The sequence below is a fragment of the Myxocyprinus asiaticus genome, chromosome 30, assembly GCF_019703515.2.
Source record: "Myxocyprinus asiaticus isolate MX2 ecotype Aquarium Trade chromosome 30, UBuf_Myxa_2, whole genome shotgun sequence".
Taxonomy (NCBI): domain Eukaryota; kingdom Metazoa; phylum Chordata; class Actinopteri; order Cypriniformes; family Catostomidae; genus Myxocyprinus; species Myxocyprinus asiaticus.
The window spans coordinates 42,598,664-42,623,765 of NC_059373.1; the positions used below are offsets into that span (position 1 = coordinate 42,598,664).

The following is a 25,102-nucleotide window of genomic DNA, read 5'->3' on the forward strand; positions in this document are numbered from 1 at the left end:
ATTTTTTGAGATAGTGAATTGGTGGGTTTTTGTTAAATGTTTGCCAAAATCATCACAATTAAAAGAACCAAAGACTTAAACTACTTCAGTCTGTGTGCATTGAATTTATTTAATACACGAGTTTCACAGTTTGAGTTGAATTACTGAAATAAATGAACTTTTCCACGACATTCTAATTTATTGAGATGCACCTGTATATTCATTTAAATGTATAACAATGCATTTTTATAAGTATGCAGGTGAATGTATTATATATATGGATGAAAGTTTATTTACTGTACATTTATATGTATTTACACGAGTATTTTGTGTCATCTTAATTTCACACCGTGATCAGCGCGACTCAAGCGTCATCTGTGTATGATGATGTTTCAGGGTATTCCAAATGAACAAATTTAGTCAAGTGACGTGCACTTCAACAGATATCCCATGCTCAGTGAGTAGGGAGTAGTAAACACTGCGGGGCCCTGCGGATTGCAACGCACCTTAAAGGCCGAAACATACTTCACTGAAGTACGCAAACACAGACGCGAGCGCTTGGCCAACGCGTGGTACCGTTGTACATACATTACATGCGCTCTTGCGTTGCTCTGGCTGTTACAAACCTCAGACCACAACAGGGCAATATATTTTTTTAGGAGTGACCACGAAACCAGTGCTGCATCCGAAACCAGGACATTGCTGCCTTCGGAGGCTGTATACGGAGGCAGGATGAAAATAAGGTGCTTTTCAAACTGTTCGGAGATCAGTTCCTTAAGAGTTCCATTCATTCAAAACAGCTGTCAGTGAAGACATCATCTGATTAAGCAGCAAGTCAGCTGCTTACGTTTTCGGATGCAGACCGGATGTGGTAGATGAGTCGATAGTTGAGGGGTGGGGTTAGAGACATGGAGAAAAAAACAAGTTCGTTCGAATGGACTGGGGACAAAATTTGTATATATTTTTCGAAAACATTCAACTCAAATTGCTGCCCGAGTTGCCATGACAGTTGTTGATTGAAAGAAGAAAATCCGCTCTAGCGCCCATTGCGGCAAATTATGAGAATGCAGCGCATACTTGCGTTGGTTATTGAATTGAGCGCTGACACATTTCGCAACGCAACAATGCGTGAAATCGAGCTTATGTAGCAAGGTGCGTGTTAGGAATTTTTCAGGATTGGCCCCTAAGTATCAAGTCAGGTCTGCAGTCTCTGTCTCGATCCGGATCCTCATGAGGGGAGAAATGACACAGATACTAAAGTATGCATCAGAAATTTCTCATACTTTATTGTTCAGCACAGCATTATATACCTTTGTAGGAACAGGAAAAGCAGTACATGTTGTGGAGAGTCAGTAAGAAACTCTCGAGGTCAGGAGTTCCAGGTGTCAAAGGTTAAGAGTTTATAGAGCAAAACAACAAACCGGAGATGTCAGCTGAGATCTGACTTGCTCGGTCAAAACCATCCTGTCTTATACAGTTTGTTATCTAGCATTACATCATGCCTACGCCCTCTTAATATTTTTTGTATCAAATGGATTCAGCTCGCCACCATTATTTCACAGAGCCTCTGACTTTGTTTTAATGGTGGAAACCTGGCTTTCAGTTCATTTAAAAAAAATAACTGTTTAAATTCATTTATTATGAAAGTATACATTCTAAGTAATCAATATATCACAATCTGAGCATGTTTTGATTATTGGTTGTGTTAAACTTTAACTTTGCTATACTTCCCAGAGTTTTCTCATGTCTTAGTACCATTGTCTCTGCCTGCCACAGCTGAGTGCACAGAGCATTCTTGCAACATCAGCACTTTCAGTGTCCTCAAATGCCCACAGTCCAGGCATTTTATGTTAATTCTTTTCTATAATTTACTGTAATTAGTAAGAAAATCTACTATATACACTAACTACATTGTCCAATGAGATCAGTCATTACCTTATTTGAAAAAGACATACATACAGATTCTGCATTAATTGCGTAAATGAAACAAAAATAGTTTAGAATAGACGAGTTCAACTAGACGGTGTTCAACAGGGAAACAGGAGTGAAACGGAACACTTTCCAAATGATTTCTATTACTGACACGCACACACACTATGAAAATAGGAACTGAGTACTAGCCATTAAATGTTAGCTTACTGAAATATATTTACTGAGAGGGCAACTTTTCTCACAGTGCGTCTGCGTTCACGTACTTGTGTAGAGTATGTTTGGGCCTTAACGGTAGATTGTAATGCATCTATTGACCTTATTCAGCCCCGCCCCTTTTCCACACTCCTCTCTTCCGCATTTTGTCATCGAACTTCCTGTTTGTATTGAAGCTACTGAGAAGAGTCGATCAAAATAAATTATGTGTGGGAGCACAGACAGTATTGATGGTGTGAGTCTATAGCACCCCTTTACTACATCAAAATGCTCGTGAGGTGTTTTTTTCTGTCACTCTAAATGTTTCTGAAACCCGCGGAGGTAAAATTGGACCTGGCAGATCACATTCAGACAGCTATGACACACTGAATTTTTTCATGATACGAGCGTTTAATTGTTATAAGTGTAATTCTGCTTATTTTTTAGGTTACAACAATTTATGTTAATGTGTAGTTAATATGAAATTTCCAACAGTGACAGTTCATATTATTACACATGTAAGTTCATAACGTTAAAGAAAATTACAATTGTACTTTTTAAAATGAATTTGTCACCCTACAATATTAAGAGGCTTAAATGTGATTAAAATGGTTGTAAACGGAATATAAAATAAAACATACACTTTTATAGTTGCACCCCTCCCCCGTCCCGGTTTAACGATCAAAAAATCTATTCATCTTCATCTTATCACAATAACACGATGGATGAATGACACGAAAATATGGTCAGAGGTGTCGTACAGAGATATTTTTAATGACTTTGTGTTGTCTCTTGGAGTTTAATGAGCACATCAGTACGTCCACAGCTTGAATGTAGGATCTTGTAGGATGAAGTACTCTTGTCTTAAAATCTCCCTGCTCTGTTTCCAGTTGTTATGACATCCCATGAACACTTTAAAATACTCATGATGACTTTTGACAACTCTATATCCTGTAAATCCACTTCGCTAGCTAATTATACTTTGACATCAACACTACAGATGTCTATATAACAACCGCTAGACTGGAAATGTGCAAGATGGCTGCGCGCTAGTTTCTCTTGCACATAAGGTGAATAATAGACCTTTTTCACAGACTGTGATGATGCGTTTATGCCATATTTAGCAGCGTAAATCTTGCATATTTTTTATATTATATATTTTTAAAATATTGAGTGTGATGCACTGCTAGAGATATTTTTTGTAAAATGCGTGTACAATGTTTATAAAGTCTGGGCCAAAATCAAAATAATTTAGGGCATGGTACATAAAGTTGTGCTCAACTGTGTCAAATGCCTTGTAAAAATCTAAAAACAAAATAAGTTAGTCAAAACATCATTAATTAGTTCTGGGTAATCTAAAAGGTATAGCACAAATTAAATATTGTTTGAGATGTGTCTTCCCTTCATGAAGCCAGATTGGGTGACTGATATAATTTCTTCCAAGCACAGTTGTAATCTATAGGCATATAAAGATGCTAATAATTTATAATCTGAATTAAGCAGTTGGGCACCAATTGTCTAAATGCAAAATATCTTTATTAGATTTTGGATGTAGCATGATTAGGCCCTGTTTCATAGACTCTGAAAGCTCACCCTTATCTACACATTCCTTAAAACTGCTGTCGACGTTTACCCTGCAATTGTTTACTTCCATGTTCCAAAACCCGGAGTGTGAAAAAGATCTATAGTGAGCAACGATGCTACCTTGTTTTTACAGTGCATTGTGGGATTTTTAAGGGAGTGAATGTTTCTGCACACTAGAATTATTTTGTGCACTGTTGCAAATGTTGCAGGATTCGGCATGTTTTAATCACTTCCTCTTTGTGATTGTGTTCAGAAGGTGAAGCACTGAAGCTGTGAACACAACCCTCATTCAACTCATGAAGAATGGATGCCTTCAAGATTATGACAATCCTGCAAATGATCTGTCTGTCTGGCTGTCAAGGTAATATACAGTCGTACATATACTTTAAGTTACTTTATTTTTTGTCTGTTAGGTTGTGGGGGTCCTTTAGATAAAATCAATTAGTTTTAATGTCAGTAAATATGTCAGTAAAATCTGTATTCTTTTTTAAATAGATGCTTAAATGAATTAATTCGGTGAAATCATTGGGCTTCCAAAGAAATCAGTAGCTTTTAATATTATGCTCTTAGCCCATTTTGACATAAAAGCACAACATAAACAAAATGTCATCATCATCTTAACTGTCTAATCTGATGAAGTGATAATAGTTAACCATTCAGAAAAGAAACACTAAAATCACTTAATTCTGGCATACATAAAATATATAAATGTATTACATGTTAAATATTATACATATTAAAGATATGTGTATTTATACTGATAAATAGGCTATATTTTACTTATAATATAATATACTATACTGCATACGCCATATTCTGTATTCTGCATCTCTCTCTCTCTCTCTTTCTCTCTCTCTCTCTCTCTCTCTCTCTCTCTCTCTCTCTATATATATATATATATATATATATATATATATATATATATATATAAGTATATAAGTATAATTTAGTGGACTATACTCAGTATTTATAAGGTCTAAATTCAGATTGCACATATGCTAGTTTTCTATTGCAGTTTGTATTTTGGTTTTCAAGCATATAGCTGAAAACAAGTGAATGCAATGAATCCACACTGGGTCACATTCAGGCAAAAGTCAACTATATAATGAAGGATTTACCTGAAAGTTTGAAATGTGCTCTCTATTTTATAAATGTCAGGTCAGGGTAGGTTGTCACATGCTTTATGTGTGGTAATTTTATGCAGTTCATTGATTCCAATTTCTGTTTTCCAAAGAAAATAATTTGATTACCTTTGTTACCTTTTACGTTACGTTTCGTGAATTATTTTGTATTTTGTATAATTGTTTTAAATTGTTTTACGTTTATCTGAAAAGCCTAAAATAAGCTATTTAATGGCAGTTTTCCATTGTGACAACTTTCCCAATTGTTGTTTTTATTTTTTATTATTTAATAATTTATTTATTGTAATTTGACAACATGCCCAGAAATGTATGTTTCACCCATCGTCATTTATGCACTAAAGTGAAAAGAAAATAGTTTAAATGATTATACAGCGGCTTGGAGTAGAAACATAATAAATATATCATTAGAAAGCTGAGAAAAAAGTTCAAGATGTGTTTCTTGGTCAAAGTGACTTAAACGATAGAGCAGGTCACATATCTAGTGTATATCTATAGTGTTGTAAAGACACCGGCTGCGGTCATTGCACACAGTGAAACACACAGTCTTAGTTCTGTTCAGTTGAAAGAAAAAAAACTTCCCTATGAATTGAATGAGGACTGGAAACATTTACTGACTGAGCACTGTTTTATTGCTGTATTCTTTTCCTCTTCCTTTTTTATTCATTTTTATCATTTTTATTTTATTACGTTTCTTATTTCTTGTTTTATTCCGGGTTCAATACAAGTTAATCTCAATGGACAGCATTTGTGATATAATATTAATTACCACAAAAATGTATTTGGACTTGTCCCTCATTTTCTTTAAAAAAAAAAGCACAGATCTGTTCCAGTGAGACACTTACAGTGGAAGTGAATGTGGCTAAACCGTAAATGTTAAAATACTCACTGTTTCAAAAGTATAGACACAATACATAAACTATATGTGTGTTAACATGATTTTAGTCTAACCGCATCTGTGTAAGTCATGACGATGTAATGTCAATAAACCCTAAAACCCTAAAACAACTGTAAAAATGACAATTTAAACAAATTTACAGCTCAAATAATACATGAGTTTTAACAGAAGAATGAATGTAAGTGCTTTTATAAAATTATAAGATTCACATTTCTGCATTTAAACCCTCCAAAAATTGCTCCCATTCACTTTCATTTTCCACATTCACTTCCATTGTGCCTCACTGAAACCTTGATTGCTTTTTTAAAGAAAATGAGGGACGAATTGCAATTATTTTTTGTCGTAATCAATATTATGCCACAAATGCTGTCCATTGTTTAATTTGAATTGAACCTGGAATATTCCTTTAATTGGTTTTCAAATTGATTTGTATGTATCTTGTTTTTCTTTATAATTTTTATGTAAAGCACTTGAGTTACCATTGTGTATAAAATGTGCTATATAAATAAACTTGCCTTGCCTATTAATTTAATAATAATATAATTTCATTAAAGGCAACAGACTCTAGATTATGTTATGTCTTTGTTTTTCAGATTATGATAATCTCATGTCTGCAGAGCTTCCAAATGTCACGGTGAATGTGAAACGTGAGTTATTCACTTTTCTTATATTGGATGTCATGCTGGGTGACAGAATTTATTTATTTATTTATTTATTTATTTTTTGGGTGATAACGAATATTTTTTCCTCTTTCTTGAAAAACGTATGCACAAATCTTATTGATATTCATTTTTAATTTTCATTTAGTAGTAGTACATTTTATTAGCTTTTTTTCTCAGGTGTACTCAATGTTGAGCATCAGAGGAATAATTCTGACTTCATTTTGAACTCTTTTGTAGAGTGTGACAGGATGTGGCGGTGATGCACTTATTGTTCAAACTGTGCAAATGTGCTCACTTCCACACAATAACAGGTGGCACATCAAACAGGAAGTCTGTCATATAATATCATTTTGGGCAATATGCTTTTTTGGCTTTTTTGGAACGTTCTCAGGGAGGGGCTGTGGAGATAGATTTTGGGGGGGGGGGTGTTCAGTGGGAGGGGGTTTAATGTGAATAATTTATTCCGTTTTTTTATGTTGTGTTTGTATGTTTTATGATTGGAATTTATAAAATTGTTAATAACAACAACAATATTGTTGTTTTTGTATATCTAAATCTAACTATTAAGTTGCTTCTCAAGTACAATTATGTTGTTTCTGACATGGAATACTCGATTCTGATTGGTCAATCGCAGCATCTAGCGGTCTGATATTTTATGAATAACAAACGCACATATATGTATACAGTATAAGTGATATCAGACCACTCATCCGGGTATTTGCGAGTCGTCTTTCCTATTTCTCATATCACTCTGCAATCTCTACAAGTGAGCTAGTAAAATATTTAAACTCAAATCAATGCATGTTTCATGCCCATTTATTACTTTATTTAGCATGAAATCTTGTAATAAGCTTGCTAATGAGGAGTCAGACGGTCAGTTTTATAAAATAAACATCACCAACAGAACTCTGACACAAACAGGAGGAGGAATTTCTGGAGACTCCAAAATTCTTTTCTTCTCACAGAATGATGTAATTGCAATGCAAATCAATATTTCATGTCCATTTATTTATGTATTTATTGATTTGTATGTTTATTTGTGTAATGTTCAGAATAACGTACAGTCAACCGGCCATTATCACAAAATAAAGCCCATCAGTGTGAATCAAGACCTCTGATCCATTTGTTCTGGATTTAAACCTGTCAGGGTTTATTTTGCAGTAATGATCGGCTGACTGTACATTATCCGTTACTTAAAGATGTTTTGATATTTACACTGGAAACAAGACAAAAACACTGATTAAGAAAAGGATTTTTTTTTTTTTTTTTTCAGTCCAAAAGTTTGAATTCACCTTATGAGTTACTTCTTTTATATATTTATTGTCTCCTCAGTTGTGTCACAACCGGATGAGCGTTCGGGGTCATGCTCATGGACCCTCAGCTCCTCTGATAACAAGACATCACTGATAGTGATGGAGGACGTTCACAGTCTCTTCTCACAGATCTGTGTGTCTCTGGGATGTGGAGATGAGTATAAAACAAAGGACAGTAATGTAGTGCTCAACAGTAGCTGTCTCACCGGCTGCTTGTACCTCAACTCTCAACTGATCAACTGCACTGAGACTGTGAGAAATGACTGCAAGACACTCTCTGAGGTTATCTGTGGTAAGAACTGATGGGGACATTAAATAAAGCATGTCATGTAGGTCAGAGTTTATTATGTGAAACTAAAAACTATTCCCACACAAGAAAGAAAATGATACAACAGTTGTTGGCAGCAAAAAACAGATTACAGAAAAGCATTTCGCATGTAGCTAACTGTCTCAGTCCATGGACTATGTAGACCACAATGGTATCCATAATTTTTCTTGAAAATATGTTGCGCTACATTTTATCGACCTCCAATTTGCTAAATTTTTTATTTTAATGAACTGCATTTTATATACTTAAAGGTGCACTCAGTAATTTTTTCTCCATTAAAAACATTTTACTCCTAAAGAAATAAATAGTAATTTTGAAACATATGTATAAAATCATGACCACTCACTTAAGATGAGGACTCATATCAGTAACCTTATAAAAGCTGTTTTATTCTACATGGGGGAAGGGTTCCCTCTTGAGGGCTGCCATTTTAGGATCACATGACCAGCTGAATACTACTCACTTAATCTCAGTAACCATCTTGTTATTGGACACTTTCACTCTTGGATTAAATGAATCATGGCTGTTTGTGAATAGTGAATTTCTACAATGGCATCTGAAACTGAAAACTGTTGATTTTTAATGATGCTGCATCCACACCACTAGGTGTCAGTACAAAACAAAAAACAAAACAAAAAACATGGTGACTAGAATATTACTAATGTAAAACCATAATTAATTTTGCCCAGATCAATCCTTTCAGTTTGTCTTTAATTTCAGTATTTTCACCATACTATTTGAGTGCAAAAAGCCAGGCTGTGTGGCAGCTACCATTTACACCTAGCGCAAATAGTCACTCCATAAAAATAATTGATATGCAGTTATAACATCCTGAATAAAAAGGGTGACTTTCATCTAATTCTTGCCAAATATTGAGCCATTTTACCTCACATGTAATAAATAATTAATAAATACACTTTACAAATTATGGTAGCACTTTATAATAAAGTTACATTTTTTAACATCAGTAAATACATTAGGTGGAATCATGAACTAACAATGAACAAAATATGTTTACAGTATTTATTATCTCTTAGTGAATGCAAATTTTATAAAAATATAATTGTTCATTGTTCATGTTAACTAATGTAGTTAACTAATGTTAACAAGTGTGACCTTATTTTAAAGTGTTACCCAAATTTACTAATTTGTTTTACAGCTCAACGAATTCAAAATAATATCTATTTCCTCCTTGTTCATTATCGCACACCCTTCAGCTGTTACAGAAACTCAAACAGATGCACATATGATCATAATTCATGTTTTAAATGTATTCTACAGAAATAATTTTATTTTTGGACAATGTGTAACCAAAGTAATGCACTTAAAAGTAATTAACTGCCCATGTCGCCCATGCCTAAATCCGCCACTGTCGGAAACTCATGCATCATCTAGAATTCTGAGTTTCCCATTCGTAAGTACGACTTTGCTGGGTCAGTCATGTGCTTGGAACTCGTAATTGCGATATTCCGACTCCGTTTGAAGGGATAAGTAACATAATTACTTTGTAACCATATTACACCCAACGCTAACCATTACACACTAAGCAGAGTTAAATCTATGACAAAGTTCTGTATTTTTTATGGTACATCATAGTAGTACATCATGGAGATACATATAACACAAATCTTTGCACATTGTAGAATATGGAATGCTGATTTTCCTCTATAACTTCCAGGTTCTCCATATGTGGCTCGGGCATCTAGCACATGTTCCTGGACTATTAAATCTCCAGACAGGATTTCCTCTTTGATTGTGACTGAAGACGTCGCTGAGAGTGTGTCCAGTGACATATGCCATCAGCTCGGCTGTGGACTGGTCTATAATCTCACTCAGAGCAGAGCCGGATCAAACGAGACCTGTCTCACAAACTGTGTTTATCACAACAATCATTTAAAGAACTGCACTGAGGTCAACAGCTCTAATTGCTCAGTCCTCTCCGAAGTAAAATGCGGTTAGTCACAAACTGTGCATCATTCAATACAACATAATAATCATGGAAGCAGTGACAAAGTCTTTATTTAAAGAAATGTTCTGGGTTCAATACATGGTAAGGTCTATGGACAACATCTGTGACATGCTGACGATTACCACTGTTTCAATTTGTAAAAGTGAACTAAATTGCAATGCATTGCACTGGAATAAACATTAAAATACACACTGTTTCAAAAGCACATCCACAAGGTTTTCAACATTATACATTGTACTGTTTGTGTTAACATACACTAGCAGAGAGACTAGTGAGAACTCTTGTGTCATGGATCCTGCATCCTCTGCTATACAGCGCTCAGATTTGGCCAGCAAGATCAGAATTGCAAGTGCAAATTGCGTTCAGCAGTGATTTTGTGGGTGCGTTTGCGCTGTTGCCTGATCTGCATAATTCCTTTAGTGATTCAGGCATCAAACCAGCACAGACAGCATCTGAAAATAGCCGCTGCTTTTACCAGGCGCAAGTCATTCCCCTCTGAATGTCTGTGGATGAGCACATGGTTAGTACTCAGCTGTGTTAGAGCGCCACCTACATTTCAGATCTGTATGTTGTGATAGAAGGTGAAAGGGGAACATTTATTTTTCTTGTACTTGCTGCCATAAATAAATTAACAGTTTTTGCAGGGTCATGGAGCAAACAGAGCCTGAATTACAGGCTTTCAAATACAGGATAAGTGTGTTCATCATAAGATTGTAAACATATACAATATTATTTATAAATTATTGGAATCTGTGTTTTTTCACATATATAATTTGGGGGTTTTCTATAAAATGAGACCAATATTTAGCAATTAGTCCACTGTATATGTGTAAGGTGAGCTTATAAATTTGTGTATGAAAATATCGCAGGCAGCAGCCAAAATATGCAACAGAATTTAAAGGAATAGTTCACCTAAAAATGAAAATTATCTCATCATTTACTCACCCTCATGATATCCCAGATGTGTATAACTTTCTTTCTTCTGCTGAACTCAAATGAAGATTTTTTAGGAAGAATTTCTCAGCTTTTTTGGTCCAAACAATGCAAGTGAATGGGTGCCAAAATTTTGAAGCTCCAAAAATCACATAAGTCAGCATAAAAGTAATCCATAAAACTCTAGTGGTTAAATCAGTGTCTTCAAAAGCAATATTATAGGTGTGGGCGAGAAACAGATCACTTTCAAATTTTCTTTATATGTTTTTGGTGATTCACATTCTTTATGCATATTGCCCCCTACTGGACAGGGAGAAGAATGTCAAGCAAAAAAGGACTTAAATACTTAAACATTGATCTGTTTCTCACCCACACCTATCATATCACTTTTGAAGACATGAATTAAAACACTGGAGTCAGGCTACTTTTATGCTGTCTTTATGTGTTTTTTGGAGTGTCAGAATTTTGGCACCAATTGACATGCATTGTATGGACCTACAGTGCTGAGATATTCTTCCAAAAATCTTCATTTGTGTTCTGCAGAAGAAAGAAAGAAAGCCATGTTTCTGGAATGGCTTGAGGTAAGTAAATGTTGAGAGAATTTTCATTTTTGGGCAAACGATCCCTTTAAAGGGTTAGCGGTCAAATAACTCATTTTAACACTTTTAATAAACACTTCTACAAAAAGCACGCTGCACATTTCTTTTAAGCCCTCTTGTACATTTGCCCCATAGACTTCCACTGTAAGTGAATTTCTGTACATGAACATTTTGTTTGGTGATGGGTGAGATGAAATTATTTTCTGTAGGAATCAACATCATGTCGCAGATACTGTGCATAGAGCTTATCTTGTTTTGGACCCAGAACATTTTAAGGATTCTGTAAGTCAATAAACAATACTAATGTAAATACTAATGTACATGTGCCAATGTTTCTTTAGGGGACGGTGTTCGATTGGTTGGTGGTGGTCATCGCTGTGGTGGGCGTGTGGAGGTGTGGCGAGGGTCCTGGGGCACAGTGTGTGATGACGGGTGGGGTATGGAGGAAGCAGATGTGGTGTGTGCGCAGCTGGACTGTGGGTACGCGGTGTCTGTGAGTGTGCAGGGTGAGCCGTACGGTCAGGGCACAGGTCTCATACACCTGGATGAGCTGAACTGCACTGGAACAGAGAAGAGCTTGTGGGAATGTCCAGCACTTACACACCTGCATGACTGTGGCCATAAAGAGGATGCGGGGGTTGTGTGCTCAGGTACAAGTCGCTGTGTGTGACATATGAGTCCCATCTCAATCTATATTGACTAGGGATGCACATGAAAGTAATAAACACTGATAATTACACTGCAAAAAATCATTTGTCAAAAATCTAACCATCCTTAAAACAAGACACATTTACTTCAGAGGCAAAATGCCTTGAAATATTAAGACTTGTTTTCAGAGAATATATCTTGAACTAAGTGTTTAAATGTTTGTCAGTGTAGTTAGAAAAATACATTTAGATTGAGATGTATTCTCTAAAAACAAGTCTTTTTACTTTAAATCAAGCAAATGTATATATTTGTAAGGATCTTTAGATAATTTAACAGGAAAAATACTTATTACGAAAATGCATTGCAGTGTAATCAAAAACTGATATGATAAATCTATACAGTTTTAAAATACCATGCACTTTAAGTGAAATCACACGCTCAAGTTCAATCAGGCATCAAAATAATTGAATGTACAATAGCAAAGATTAGTACCTCCATTAAAACAAAAGTATTCTGTTTGTATTAGAAAGCTCTAAGGTGTAATATTATCTGCTTACAATATCAGACTAATTAGATCAGACCATATCGATAATTTAAAAAAGCATAAAGCTATACTGATGGCAGACAGGCTTCTGATAAGGCCATGCATTTACTTGATAAATCATGCATCCCAAATATTGATCAGTGCATATTTTTGTATCGTAGTTGTACTGTATTGTAATTCTGTTGTCGTATTATTAGTCTCTTGTAGCCGGATTTTTGACTGAAAGTCTGGTCTACACTGTAGCTTACTCTGTCCAAGAACCGCCTACTTAGACAGGAAGAGACCGTTTGACTGACATGTAAAGTGAGCAACTGCTGTTCATTTTGTTGTTAGATGACATTTAGGAGTGGGTGAATCCATGATACCACAATTACAGGTACACCAATATTGGATTTTGCTCATACTGATAAAAAAATATATATATATATTGGCGAACTATCGCAGCTGATTTTTGCAGATAACCAGTAATTCCAAAAGCAACGATCAGCACCCAAATAACTGACAAAACAGTTGGTGAAACGATAAATTGGCAAAACTGATAAATTGGCAAAAACGATCCAACACCAACTTCTAACCACAATAATAGGAATGTGAATAATTGGGGGAAAAAATCATTCAAATAATGAAACCACCAACAGCTGTACTGAAAAAAAAAACACACACCAAAATTTACCTGAAATGTGTGTAAACTTTGTAATCAGAATTTGTTAGGCAGATGCTATTAACACCCCAGTTTAAATACTAACATACATTATTTGCATTTGTATAGTGACATACAGTATATGAAAATAAAATATCCATAAGGTATTATAATCATAAAACAGAGTTTACTATATATTGTTTAGATCCACTAATAGATATCTAGTTTACTTGCTTAACTTAAAGCTCTGACTAACTTTCAAAGATTTGATGCCACAAATATATTTTTTATAATGGTTTAAGTACCAAAAGTGTATAGGATCTTTAGAAACCCGAGGTATGTATGTGTTGTTTTTTTTTTGTTTTTTTTTTTTTTACTTCCATAAAAAAAAATATATTTTTAGATTATTTCATATCTATTTCAGTTTACTATCACATGATATCTATTTCTTTGTCTTCTTTACAAGAGACATTAGTTCTATATTCATACAAATAAATACTCTATCCCGTTATCAACAAAATTATCAACAAAAGTGAATTTCAATATCCCATATGCGTGCACATATACATATGATTACATACATATACACCAATCAGCCACGACATTAAAACCACCTGCCTAATATTGTGTTGGTCCCCCTCGTGCCACCAAAACAGCACCAACCCACATCTCAGAATAGCATTCAGAGATGATATTCTTCTCACCACAATTGTACAGAGCAGTTATCTGAGTTACCATAGACTTTGTCTGTTCCAACCAGTCTGGCCATTCTCTGTTGACCTCTCTCATCAACAAGGTATTTCCGTCCACAGAACTGCCCCTCACTGGATGTTTTTTGTTTTTGGCACCATTCAGAGTAAATTCTAGAGACTGTTGTGCATGAAAATCCCAGGAGATCAGCAGTTACAGAAATACTCAAACCAGCCCAAATGGCACCAACAATCATCCATGCGTTTATCTAATCAGCCAATCATGTGGCTGCAGTGCATAAAATCATGCATATACGGGTCAGGAGCTTCAGGAGCTTCAGAAAAATGTTGGACCGTGGCATGATTGTTGGTGCCAGATAGGCTGGTTTGAGTATTTTGTAACAGCTGATCTTCTGGGATTTTCACACACAACAGTCTCTAAAATTTACTCCAAATAGTGCCAAAAACAAAAAACATCCAGTGAGCAGCAGTTCTATGGACGGAAATGTCTTGTTGATGAGTGAGGTCAACAGAGAATGGCCAGACTGGTTGGAACAGACAAAGTCTACAGTAACTCAGATAACCGCTCTGTACAATTGTGGTGAGAAGAATATCATCTCTGAATGCTATTCTGAGATGCCGGTTGGCGCTGTTTTGGCGGCACGAGGGGGACCAACACAATATTAGGCAGGTGGTTTTAATGTTGTGGCTGATTGGTGTATTATACATATTATTTCTTACTCAAGGTGGTGCTGATGTTTCAGTGATTGACTTGATTTAATTTGACATTGCTATTTGATGAAGAAACAACGTGTAAGTAAATTATAGCAAGTGTAACACATGAACAGTATGATATGATTATTGTCATTTGTGTGTACGACTGAAATTGTGTAAGTTGTGCATCTATATAAACTCAATATATGCCTGAGAAAGTACTTATGTGCATCTTATGTGTAGATTATGTGTAGCTCAATATATTTTAAATATTATTGAATGGACTGTGAGCTGAAACCTCTTGTATGTGTTGAAATGATTTTGTGATTGTATTCTGCATGTGTGCTGACCTGTCCTGTCCTGATCACGTGACTGATGAAGAGTACAAGGCTCTGAGATTGACGGGCGGTTTGGACCGCTGCTCTGGGAGAGTGGAGATCCATCGGAACGGCTCCTGGGGGACAGTGTGTGACACGTGCTGGGGGAAGGAAGAGGGAGCGATGGCCTGTGACATGCTGAATTGCGGAGGGGTGAAAAAACACTCTGCATTTGACATCCCTTTCAAACATAAAAATGCAACTCTCTGGTATTTTTATTGTAAATCAAGTACTAAAAACCTGTGGCAGTGTATGGAGTACCGCAACGTCCATCATATGTGCACGGAGACAAAAGCCGCTGGACTAATTTGCAACAGTAAGTAAAAACTAACTTTTTTAATTGCATATAACACAATATTGCAGGCTAAAATGTGTTTTAAATCAACAAAATAATATTAATTATTCAGTTTGTTACACATTGGTTGTTCTGTGCTTAAGAGGCAGATATTGCCGTTGAAGTTGTACATAAAGCAGAAGTGTTTAACTTTTTCAGTGTTAAAATACTTTCTTCTATCCTAGCCTAATATGCAGAGTAAGTAAGACATTTGTAGGTTAATTTTCTCGAAAACTGTGAACACTGTCTCTGTGGTGCTATAAATATTCCTGTTTGTTTGAGCGGCCTGACTGCTCGACACAACAACATCGATTTGACCAATGGTTTGAGTTTGGGGCGGGACTATCTGTTTGTTCGATTAACAGCAGACGGGACGTACTCATAAAGATGTTTGAAAACAATGCTTATTTTTGCAAATCCATTCAGTGGTGCTAGTAGTTGCATGGAAATTACACACTTGAGCTTTAAGATCAGTTTATTAAGATAAATATTTCTTCTTTTGTAGATTCTCTTGGTTTGCCTGTTCCCACCAGTCCACAAACAACAACAGCACCAGCAACCACTGGTGAGTCTAAATCGGTATACAGCATCCTCCTTAAACATCCTTAAAGTCATTTAAAGGAAAACAGGCATTTGTTGTGACCCTGACACAATACAGCGCAAGTCAGGTTTCGGAAGTAAAAATCCCATTCAAACCTTTGAGGTTGTTAATCAGTGTTATTGGCAGGAGGAAAATAAATGTAATTTGAGAATCAGATTAAACTGAAGAAGTGAGCTGAAATAGATGATAATACATTAAACTATTCTCTCTGACAGATCTGTGGCTCATTTATGACGTACTGGACTCTTTTTTTTTTTTCCTTCAGTGACAATGACAGTGGAGGATTTCCCCAGATTCATCTTGTCTCCAGAGTTACTGGGCTGTTTTGTTCTGGCCTTCTCTCTTTTGATTGCAGTTATCACAAATATCATCCTGTGTCAACACCATAAAAAGAAGAAAGGTGCATTCAAACACCATCATGACCTTCATTTAACCTCATTGAACTGATTTGGTCTCATATGGGGAACAAGCGTAATATTAATATGTTAAAGCTTTCTCTATTTGAGACTTTATATGTATATTTATTCATGGGTGTTTCTTCCACTTTGGCACTTCTTATTCAAACTAAGAGATTTCAGAGTTTTCCTTTTTGTTATATGAAGGTCACATTAAAACTGTGTTGGAAACTTTTTTCCAGGCCTTCATCAATAGTTTTTGCTACTTTCCATGTGCATTTTCATGTGTACAGTTTATCGTATTGTCCTTGACCCAGATGTTTAATCTTAAACTATGAAATTGTAAAAATGGAAATATTACATGTTTAAAACTATGATGATCTAAACAAAGAGTGAAATAAACATAAACCATTTTTCAGTAATTACATTTGTCCCAGTTTTTAAAAAAAAAGTTAGTGTACTTATTCACCAAGGAGACAACAGTTTCAGTGAAGAGCATGCTTGAGATGAAATATGAGACAAGTGTTTTGAGGAAAAAAGAGACATCAAATATGAAAATATAACTTCATTTTGTGTACTTAGGATACATAAAATTTTAGCTTTAAAATTAGCCTTAGCAAGTGGCATTTTATAAAAAAAAAAATTTAAATGTAATTTCCACCACCATTATTTCCATCACAGAATGCTATGAAACTAAGATGTGGTAGAGGTGTGCAACCTGACCCGAGCTCGACGGGACCTGACAAACTGTCAAGTTTCGGGCTGGGTTCAGGTCAGTTTCTCAAGTATGACTTTGGGTTCATGACTTTCAGAAAAAAAACGATATAAAGAAATCGTATCTATTTGTTGTACATTGTTGGCAGACAGAACAAACGTGATGAAATTAAAATAGGTGAATCTTCAAAATAGGCACAAATAAATAAGAAACAATTTGAGTGTATAATATCTTGCTTTCATTGTGAGTGCAGATGTTCTCTACAGAGGACACACCAAACCATACTTATGTTTCTATTCTGCAAACACTACAATGACGTGAAAAAAACATTTTATTTGCTATGTCTCCGGAGGTAATAGATGCATGCTTTACAGATACTGTGTGAAGAAAACAGTGTTTTTTCTGTCACTCTCAGCTTTGAAGGTCCAGCAGAAATTTGCAAACCTGCAGAGCAGCACAGAAGCCGAGGAGAATAACTACAGAGAATCCATCCATCTCGTCAAAGTCACAAACAACTGCAGTGAGTGTGTGTTTTAATCTGTCTGAGCTGATATGACATGATAGACAAATCACTGTTGTTCTCAATCATTTTAATGAGTCTTTTCTCTGTATTTGCAGTTCCCACAGTTCCTCAGCTTATATGGCCTCAGAGTAGCATTGAGAGCGGATCATATGACACAGACTATGAGCAAAATGATATCAGTCCAGAGGCGGCTTTTCCTTTATCCACTTTTCGAAGTTAGTTATTGTCACGTATGATGGACAGTCCTTTAAAAGGATGCAAAAATCTGATTTGTAAACCAACATTAGAACTAATTTCTGTTCATTAGATTACATTAGATTACACTGGCATGCTCAGAGTCTGAAACTAAACATACACAATAAACAGAATTGTGTGACTGCTCCACCCTATCTGTCCCTGTAGACTCAATGCGGTACAGTGCAGATGGCAAAGCTCCTGTTGTGAAGGCCACAAACCTGAACAGTGTTACTGAAGAGAGTAAGACCTTATTATTTTTATATTTAATTTCTTGTGACCAGCAAAAAAATACAGGGATAGTGTACCAAAAAAAATTAAAAATCAATTCTGCCATACTCATACTCATTTCTTTATTCCCTGAAACAAAACAAGATGTTAGGCAGAATGTTAGCCTCAGTCACCATTCACTTCCTTGTATAAAAAAATGCAACAAAATTTGCAAACGATGTCAAACAAATGATGACAGAATTTTCATTTTTGAGTGCACTTGCCCTTTAAAGTCAATATGAAATAAAAATTGACACTATTTACTTTATAAATACACATTTCTGGTCTTAATGTGAATTTACAGTGCATATTATTCTTTAAAAAAAAAATGTCATCTTTGTAATGTATAATCAAAATATAATAACATGTAATAATGTAAAAGACTTTCCTTTTTGGTAACATCAACTGGGCCACAGGAACTATAGAGCAAAACCTTTCCCCATAGGCAAATTTTAAACACTTTTAGCGTTTAAACGCTAACATTTTAACCTTTAAAGACAGACCTACTGTGATGTCTGAGGTTGTTAATCATTGGTATATGCTTCTGTTATATCTATCAGTTCACAGTACTTCAACTTCATTTTAAAAAAATCATGTTTAGTTGATGAATTCCTGGTGAAGAACTACACTACCAACTAGAAAAAAAAGTTTGTCAAGACAAACTTTGATGTTGGCTTGAGAAAGCCTAGTCTGAAAGTTTGAAGTAGTTGTAAAAGCTTGAAGTAGTTACAAGTTTTAGTAGTAGTTTTAAAAGTTCAAAGTTTAAATATTATAAGACCATTCAGTCTATCAGTTAGATAGATAGATAGTTAGATAGATAGATAGATAGATAGATGGATAGCTCATTTGGTTGCTAGGCAGTTACCAAGGTGATACTTAACATGGTTACTTGCCATCCTGAGTGAAATAAGACAACCCGGAAGTCTCTATGATGTTCTGGTGCAGAGATATTGGTGTTGTTCAATGGTTGCTAGGGTAACACCATCTGGTTGCTAGGCAGTTACCAGGGTGATACTTATCAAGGCTCCTTGCCATCCTAAGTGAAATAAGTCAACCTGGAAGTCTCTACGATTTTCTGGTGCAGAGATATGTGATTTGTTACTTGGTTGCTAGGGTAACCCCATGTGGTTGCTAGGCAGTTACCAGAGTGATACTAAATGAGGCTCCTTGCTATACTGAGTGAAATAAGTCAACCAGGAAATCTCTACGATTTTCGGGTGCAGAGATATGTGATTTGTTACTTGGTTGCTAGGGTAACCACATCTGGTTGCTATGCAGTTAACAGGGTGATACTTATCAAGGCTACTTGCCATCCTGAGTGAAATAAGTCAACACGGAAGTCTCTACGATTTTCTGGTGCAGAGATATGTGATTTGTTAGGGTGGTTGCTAGGGTGTTCTAAATGGTTGTTAGGGCATGGCTAGCCAGTGACCAGAGTGATTCTTATTGGCTGCTTACTAACCTGACTCAAAAGAGCCAATCCCCGAGTGTCTATGACATTCTGTTCTGAAGATATCCTTCTGAGCCATTTTGAATGGAAGTCTATGTGGGCGGTTGTTAGGGTGTCATATATGGTGGCTAGGGAGTGGCTACACCATTTCCAAGATGATACCTAAAGACTAATTGAAAGCCAGAGTGAAATGAACCCGCCCCCATGTCTCTACAACATTCTGATTGGGAGATATGATCTGACAACTTTCTTGCATTGACTGCCATAGTAGGGGGAAAAAATTGTTTTCATGGGCGAGACCCTTGCCATAGTATGTCAATGGGACATTTTCGGGACATTTTTTGCCTCCCAGGGGTGCACTGTACCCCCAACCCCTTAGAAAAGTCATAGCACAGGTGTCGTCAATAGGCCGGTCGATTTGACACCTCATTTGTGGGTCTACAACAAACGGTGCGGGACGAGTTAGGTGCCGAAATTTGTACGGAATAATAATAATAATAAGTATGTGAAATTACAATAGTGATGCTTAGCTCCGCAAGCACTACTACTACTACTACTAATAATAATAAGTTTAAATAAAATTTCAGTATGTTGGCATTCTCAAGCCAACCTAATAATAATAATAAGTTTAAATAGGATTTCAGAATGTTGGCTTTCTCAAGCCAACATAATGATCCTGAAGAGAGATCCACCAATCAGATAATCCCAGCCAACAAAGATGTCTGAAAAAGTGGGCAGGCACTGTTGCGCTCTATAATAGCATTAACACTTTACAATGAGGTTCCATTTGTGACATTAGTTACCAACATTACTGAACATGAACTAACAATGAACAATACTTTTACGGCATTTATTAATTTAAATTCATGTTAACTAAAAAATGTACTAATACATTTTTAAAGGCAGAAGTGAAAGCAACAAAAAGCATTTTCTTTGCACTAAGTGCAAATAGCGTTAGATGCTACTAATGCACTGATCCAACATTTTGACACATTCCTTGGTCTTGGTAGTGTGCTAAAGCCCCCTAGTGGGTCCCAGCCCCCTGGTTGAGAACCACTGCTCTAACCCACTAAAGGTCTAACCCATTAACCAGTTCATCGTCTCTGCCCCAAGGTGAAAAATTCAAATATGCCCGCCTTCATTTGACCAGTAGCTGACCCCTAAGAAATTAGTTTGGCTGTCTTAAGTTTGGTCTCAGCAATGATGAGTGGAGTTAGTGTAAATATCCTTTGCCAACAAGATGGGCTATTTGCACTTTTAAAATCAAAAGTTGTTTTTTGTTTACATTAGTTAATGCACTAACAACAAATAATTGTATTTTTATTAACAAAGATTAACAAATGCTGTAAAAAAATGTATTGTTAATTGTTTGTTCATGATACCTAATGCATTAACTAATGTTAACAAATGAAACCTCATTGTAAAGTGTTACCCGTATAATGATAGATTTGAAAATTAAGCATTACTATTGGGATATGTGGAGATGCTCTGCAGGGTGAACTTGACTTTTAATCTCCACGAAGAGTAGTGCTCCATAATCCACTAAAAACTCTCAAATTGTAAAAATATTAAGGTCTGCCTCCATTCTGGTGTGAAACAACCACTTTTCACCATCCAGTCAATTCCTGATGGATACAATCAAGTCTGGCCCCATATTTTTACTTGAATAACCTGTTTCACTTGATGTCACATTACACAAGTAAACTGGTTTGTGAAACCTGTTTCATGTTGACTTTAAACTCTGGCACATCATGCACATTAGTCTGATGAGTAATAACTGTTCAGTCTGTCTATCAGCATGTATTTACTGGTGAAACACTGATGTTTGTCTCAGCTGTCCCTGATGAGGTCAAAATTAGAGGATACCAACAAAACTGTGCCACTTCCTTTGATCATAACCAGATGCGTGTCTCTGCTGCAAGTGGTGAGTGAGAATTATTACAAACCTGGTGAAACTACCATTTGAAGCCAAGCCATGTTCTTAATCTTTGAAAACTTTAGCAGAGTAGAATGATATCAGTCAGCTGCAGTTCATAAGCACTTGAAAATTCAAAAGCTTATGTGTTTTCAAAGCATTTTGTTTTTCTCTCTCTCTCTTTATGTACATTAGATGTGCTTCCAAAGTCCTTGTTTTGCCCCTACAGTGAATATTATCATCTCCCCTGTGAGAATATGCACAGTCCCAAATAATATTTGGACAGTTAGGCCACACGTAAAAATGTATGTTGTTGCATTTGACAATACCAAAATATCAAAGTAAGTGACATTTATTTTGAGACAGCATAAAAACTTTAAGCAAAAAAAGTTTGTTGGTTTGACATAATAAAACAATAGATATATGGGTGAAAATGTCGATGTAACATTTCGGGAAAGAGGATGCGGGAACCGGAGTAACAAACGACAAAACTTTAATCAAACAGAACATCAAACTGAAAACACAACAACATAAACACACAGACACACACACACACACACACACACACACACACACACACACAGAGAGCGGCACATGTGTGTGTCTTTCTCTCTCTGACGTACCCGGCTCTTCCCTTATCTCTTACCCACTGATTAGGCAACTCAGCGCTGGGCGTGTATCCTCACGGCCCGGCCACGCCCTCCTCCTCATCACAGTAGGCAGAAAATGAACTTGAGAGGAACTGACTTTGAAAATTCAAAAATGTCTCGGTTCTCAGAAATGTTCTAGCATCATTTGTTTGCAGATACAGACATGTGCTTTGAAATTTCATCATCAAATGCATGACATTCACACATTTTTAAGTGTGATTTAGGTGAATACGGAAGGCTTTATGGGGCCACAGTACTGATCTCCTCTTCTTCTCACAGTGGACTCGTTCGAGTCGTCCTGCACCTCATCAGGAGAATGTTATGAGAACAGTTGCACAAACACACAGGATCGGTGCTCGCTGGAGTTGGCAGAATGTTATGAGAACATAGGAGAAAATCGAGATGGAAAGACTGCAGGTACTGAAGCTATCAGGAGTTTCATGAACATTTTGAAAAGCAAACACAGATGATGCAGGATAATAAATAAGAGTGAAAGATATGTGATGCCTTTTAAAATGATGTCAATTTAGACTTAAATATGGAATAATGAACAGTCAGCTGGTCATTATTGAGAAAAACAAAGAACCCTGACAGGGTGATCCATGCAGTTTGTCTTACAGCTGTGTTTCTGAAAAGCACAGACATACTTGTTTCATCTCTCCACTTCTGACTCAGATATGTTCCACCAAGACAACAAAATCCACATTAATGAAGATTTCCTAAAGCTGAAGTCTGGAAAACCAGTCCAGGGTCACATCACAGATCTTCCCTTCCAGGACCAAGGTGTGTATCTGCCAACAACAGAAAAATAAACATTTATTGTCCCTCTATAACTCACATTTTAGTAGTTTGTTGAGGTCAAAAGATGGACAGCTTTACAAAGAAATTGGAAGACTTCGCTGTAGGGTCCTGAACCATCATGACGTATCCCTAACAGCAAAGCTTAAGATCTCCAAAGCTGTTGTCCTCACATCACTGTTATACCGCTGAGACTCTCTGCTGCCATCACACCAAGCAGCATGAGAGCCCTCCGCTCCATCATGGGCATAAGATGGGAGGACAAATCTCTAACCTTGAAGTCCTGGACTGAGCAAAATCATCCTCCAATGAAGCCATGTTACTGAAGGCACAGGTACGCTGGTCAGGCCATGTGATCGGGATGGGCGTTGAGCGGATACCAAAGCAACTGCTTTTTGGAGAACTTGGCCAGGGATGATGCAGATGAGGACACCCATGCAAGCGCTACAAAGATGTTGTAAAGAGTAGTCTTTAATGGTGTGGTATAAAACTTTCAGAGCTGGAGGCAACAGTTCAGGATCGACTGGCATGCTCTTATACATGGAGCGCCTCTCGGAACTACAGTTGCAGTGCGCAACATCAGATTTAAAGTTCCCCAACTGCCTCGTAATGCAAATCCAGACTGGGATGCAGAGCCATTCCAGAGTACACAAGAGACTAGCACAGACTATATCATCCTTGTAATCAAGACAGCCAAGACCGACTCTTAAATACGTTAGACTGGGGCTAGTTGTCACACTTTTTACTTTTTAATATATTTTTCAAGCTATGTTTCTTTTTGAAGGCCATTTTCTGTACGGGTACATACCGTGAAGTCTAGGAGGAAGTTATCACTTACACAGCTTTTAGGCGTTCAAAAAAACAAAATAGTTATGAAGCACAAAATGTTTTAATATTCAAAAAAGGGTAACATACAAATTGATCAAAGAATTTTGTCAGATAATAGAAATGAATGTATTAAATACTGTATAAAATTTCAACATATACAACACGTATTAATTTGCCCCGACCTGACATTTATTACAACAGCTAGTACAAAAATAGTGTGCTGTTGAAATTTTAGTTTGGAGAACATAATTCACAAATATATGGTTGTTTCTTCAACTTTAGGCAACTTCATGTCCCAGGGGTTGATTTTTATTAAAACTAACCTTTTTCTTTTTGTTAAATGAAGGTGTCATTAAACTGACTTGGAAACTTTTTACCTGGCCTTCACCAGTTATATTTGGTAACTTTTATGTATAGATTTGACTGTTTTAGACTTCAAACTATGAAAATCTATTGTAAAAATACAAATTATTAAATGTTTAAAACTAAACAAAGTTTCAAAGTTGAAGAAACACCCATATATATTCTTTTGTTTTTAAAACCAACACCACTGCTAGAGAAAACACACATTTGTGTTATTGGACCTTTGACTCAAAACCTTACAGTTACTGAAATATTATATCCCTTGTGACAACTAGCCCCGGTCTCCCCTATATGAGGATCCACAGGTTCAGTTTACTGAATACAAACCTTAACTGTTATGATGCTTCATTTCGTGTTTATTGCACAGAATATGTGATTTACTTTTTTGTTTGTCTTGTCTTTCATTGTCAGAGCATGATAATGGGGGTGTCAGTAGAGAAGACTCCCCGCTGTATTCACCCGTCAGCTATGATCATGACGCCGTCTCCTGTGAAAGTGAATATGATGACATTGGCAACTACCTACAGCAACCAATGACATCAGCCTGAGTGGCTCAGAGACTGTGATGTCATAGCGGTCCTATTTACACTCAGAAACATTCATACCTTTTACATCGTCATAGCTGAGAACCATTTCATACTATTCTTCTGTCAAACATTTCAATGTTTTGTCCATTTGTGCATGCTTCAAAATAATTATAGATATATTACTGCAGAATGCTACAAATGACAGGACTGAAGGCTGTGAGATATCGGACCACTTTAACATGTTTTTAATACTGCTTTTTTATTTGAAACTGTAATTTCACTGTTATTGTTGAAAGGAAAGACATAAATATCTTTACTAAGTTCATTATTCTATTATAAAAAGGACAATTCTTCCATAT

At 36.2% G+C, this 25,102-nt stretch overlaps 1 protein-coding gene across 2 annotated transcripts; it reads left to right on the forward strand.

Moving 5' to 3' along the window:
- The first annotated feature begins 969 nt into the window (after positions 1-969).
- On the forward strand, positions 970-25,102 carry LOC127420696 (deleted in malignant brain tumors 1 protein-like). Of its 2 annotated transcripts, XM_051663177.1 has the most exons (16): positions 975-1,238; positions 3,941-4,048; positions 6,318-6,371; positions 7,719-7,991; positions 9,706-9,981; positions 11,870-12,178; positions 15,145-15,456; positions 15,980-16,039; positions 16,341-16,475; positions 17,601-17,705; positions 17,804-17,923; positions 18,111-18,185; positions 21,497-21,586; positions 22,507-22,644; positions 22,903-23,010; positions 24,628-25,102. In XM_051663177.1, exons 2-16 carry the CDS (start codon positions 3,991-3,993, stop codon positions 24,762-24,764), a joined length of 2,250 nt encoding a protein of 749 aa, XP_051519137.1. In that variant the 5' UTR covers positions 975-1,238; positions 3,941-3,990; the 3' UTR covers positions 24,765-25,102. The 2 variants fall into 2 exon arrangements, with proteins under 2 accessions (XP_051519138.1, XP_051519137.1); XM_051663178.1 differs by lacking the exon at positions 21,497-21,586 and having other exon boundaries at positions 970-1,238.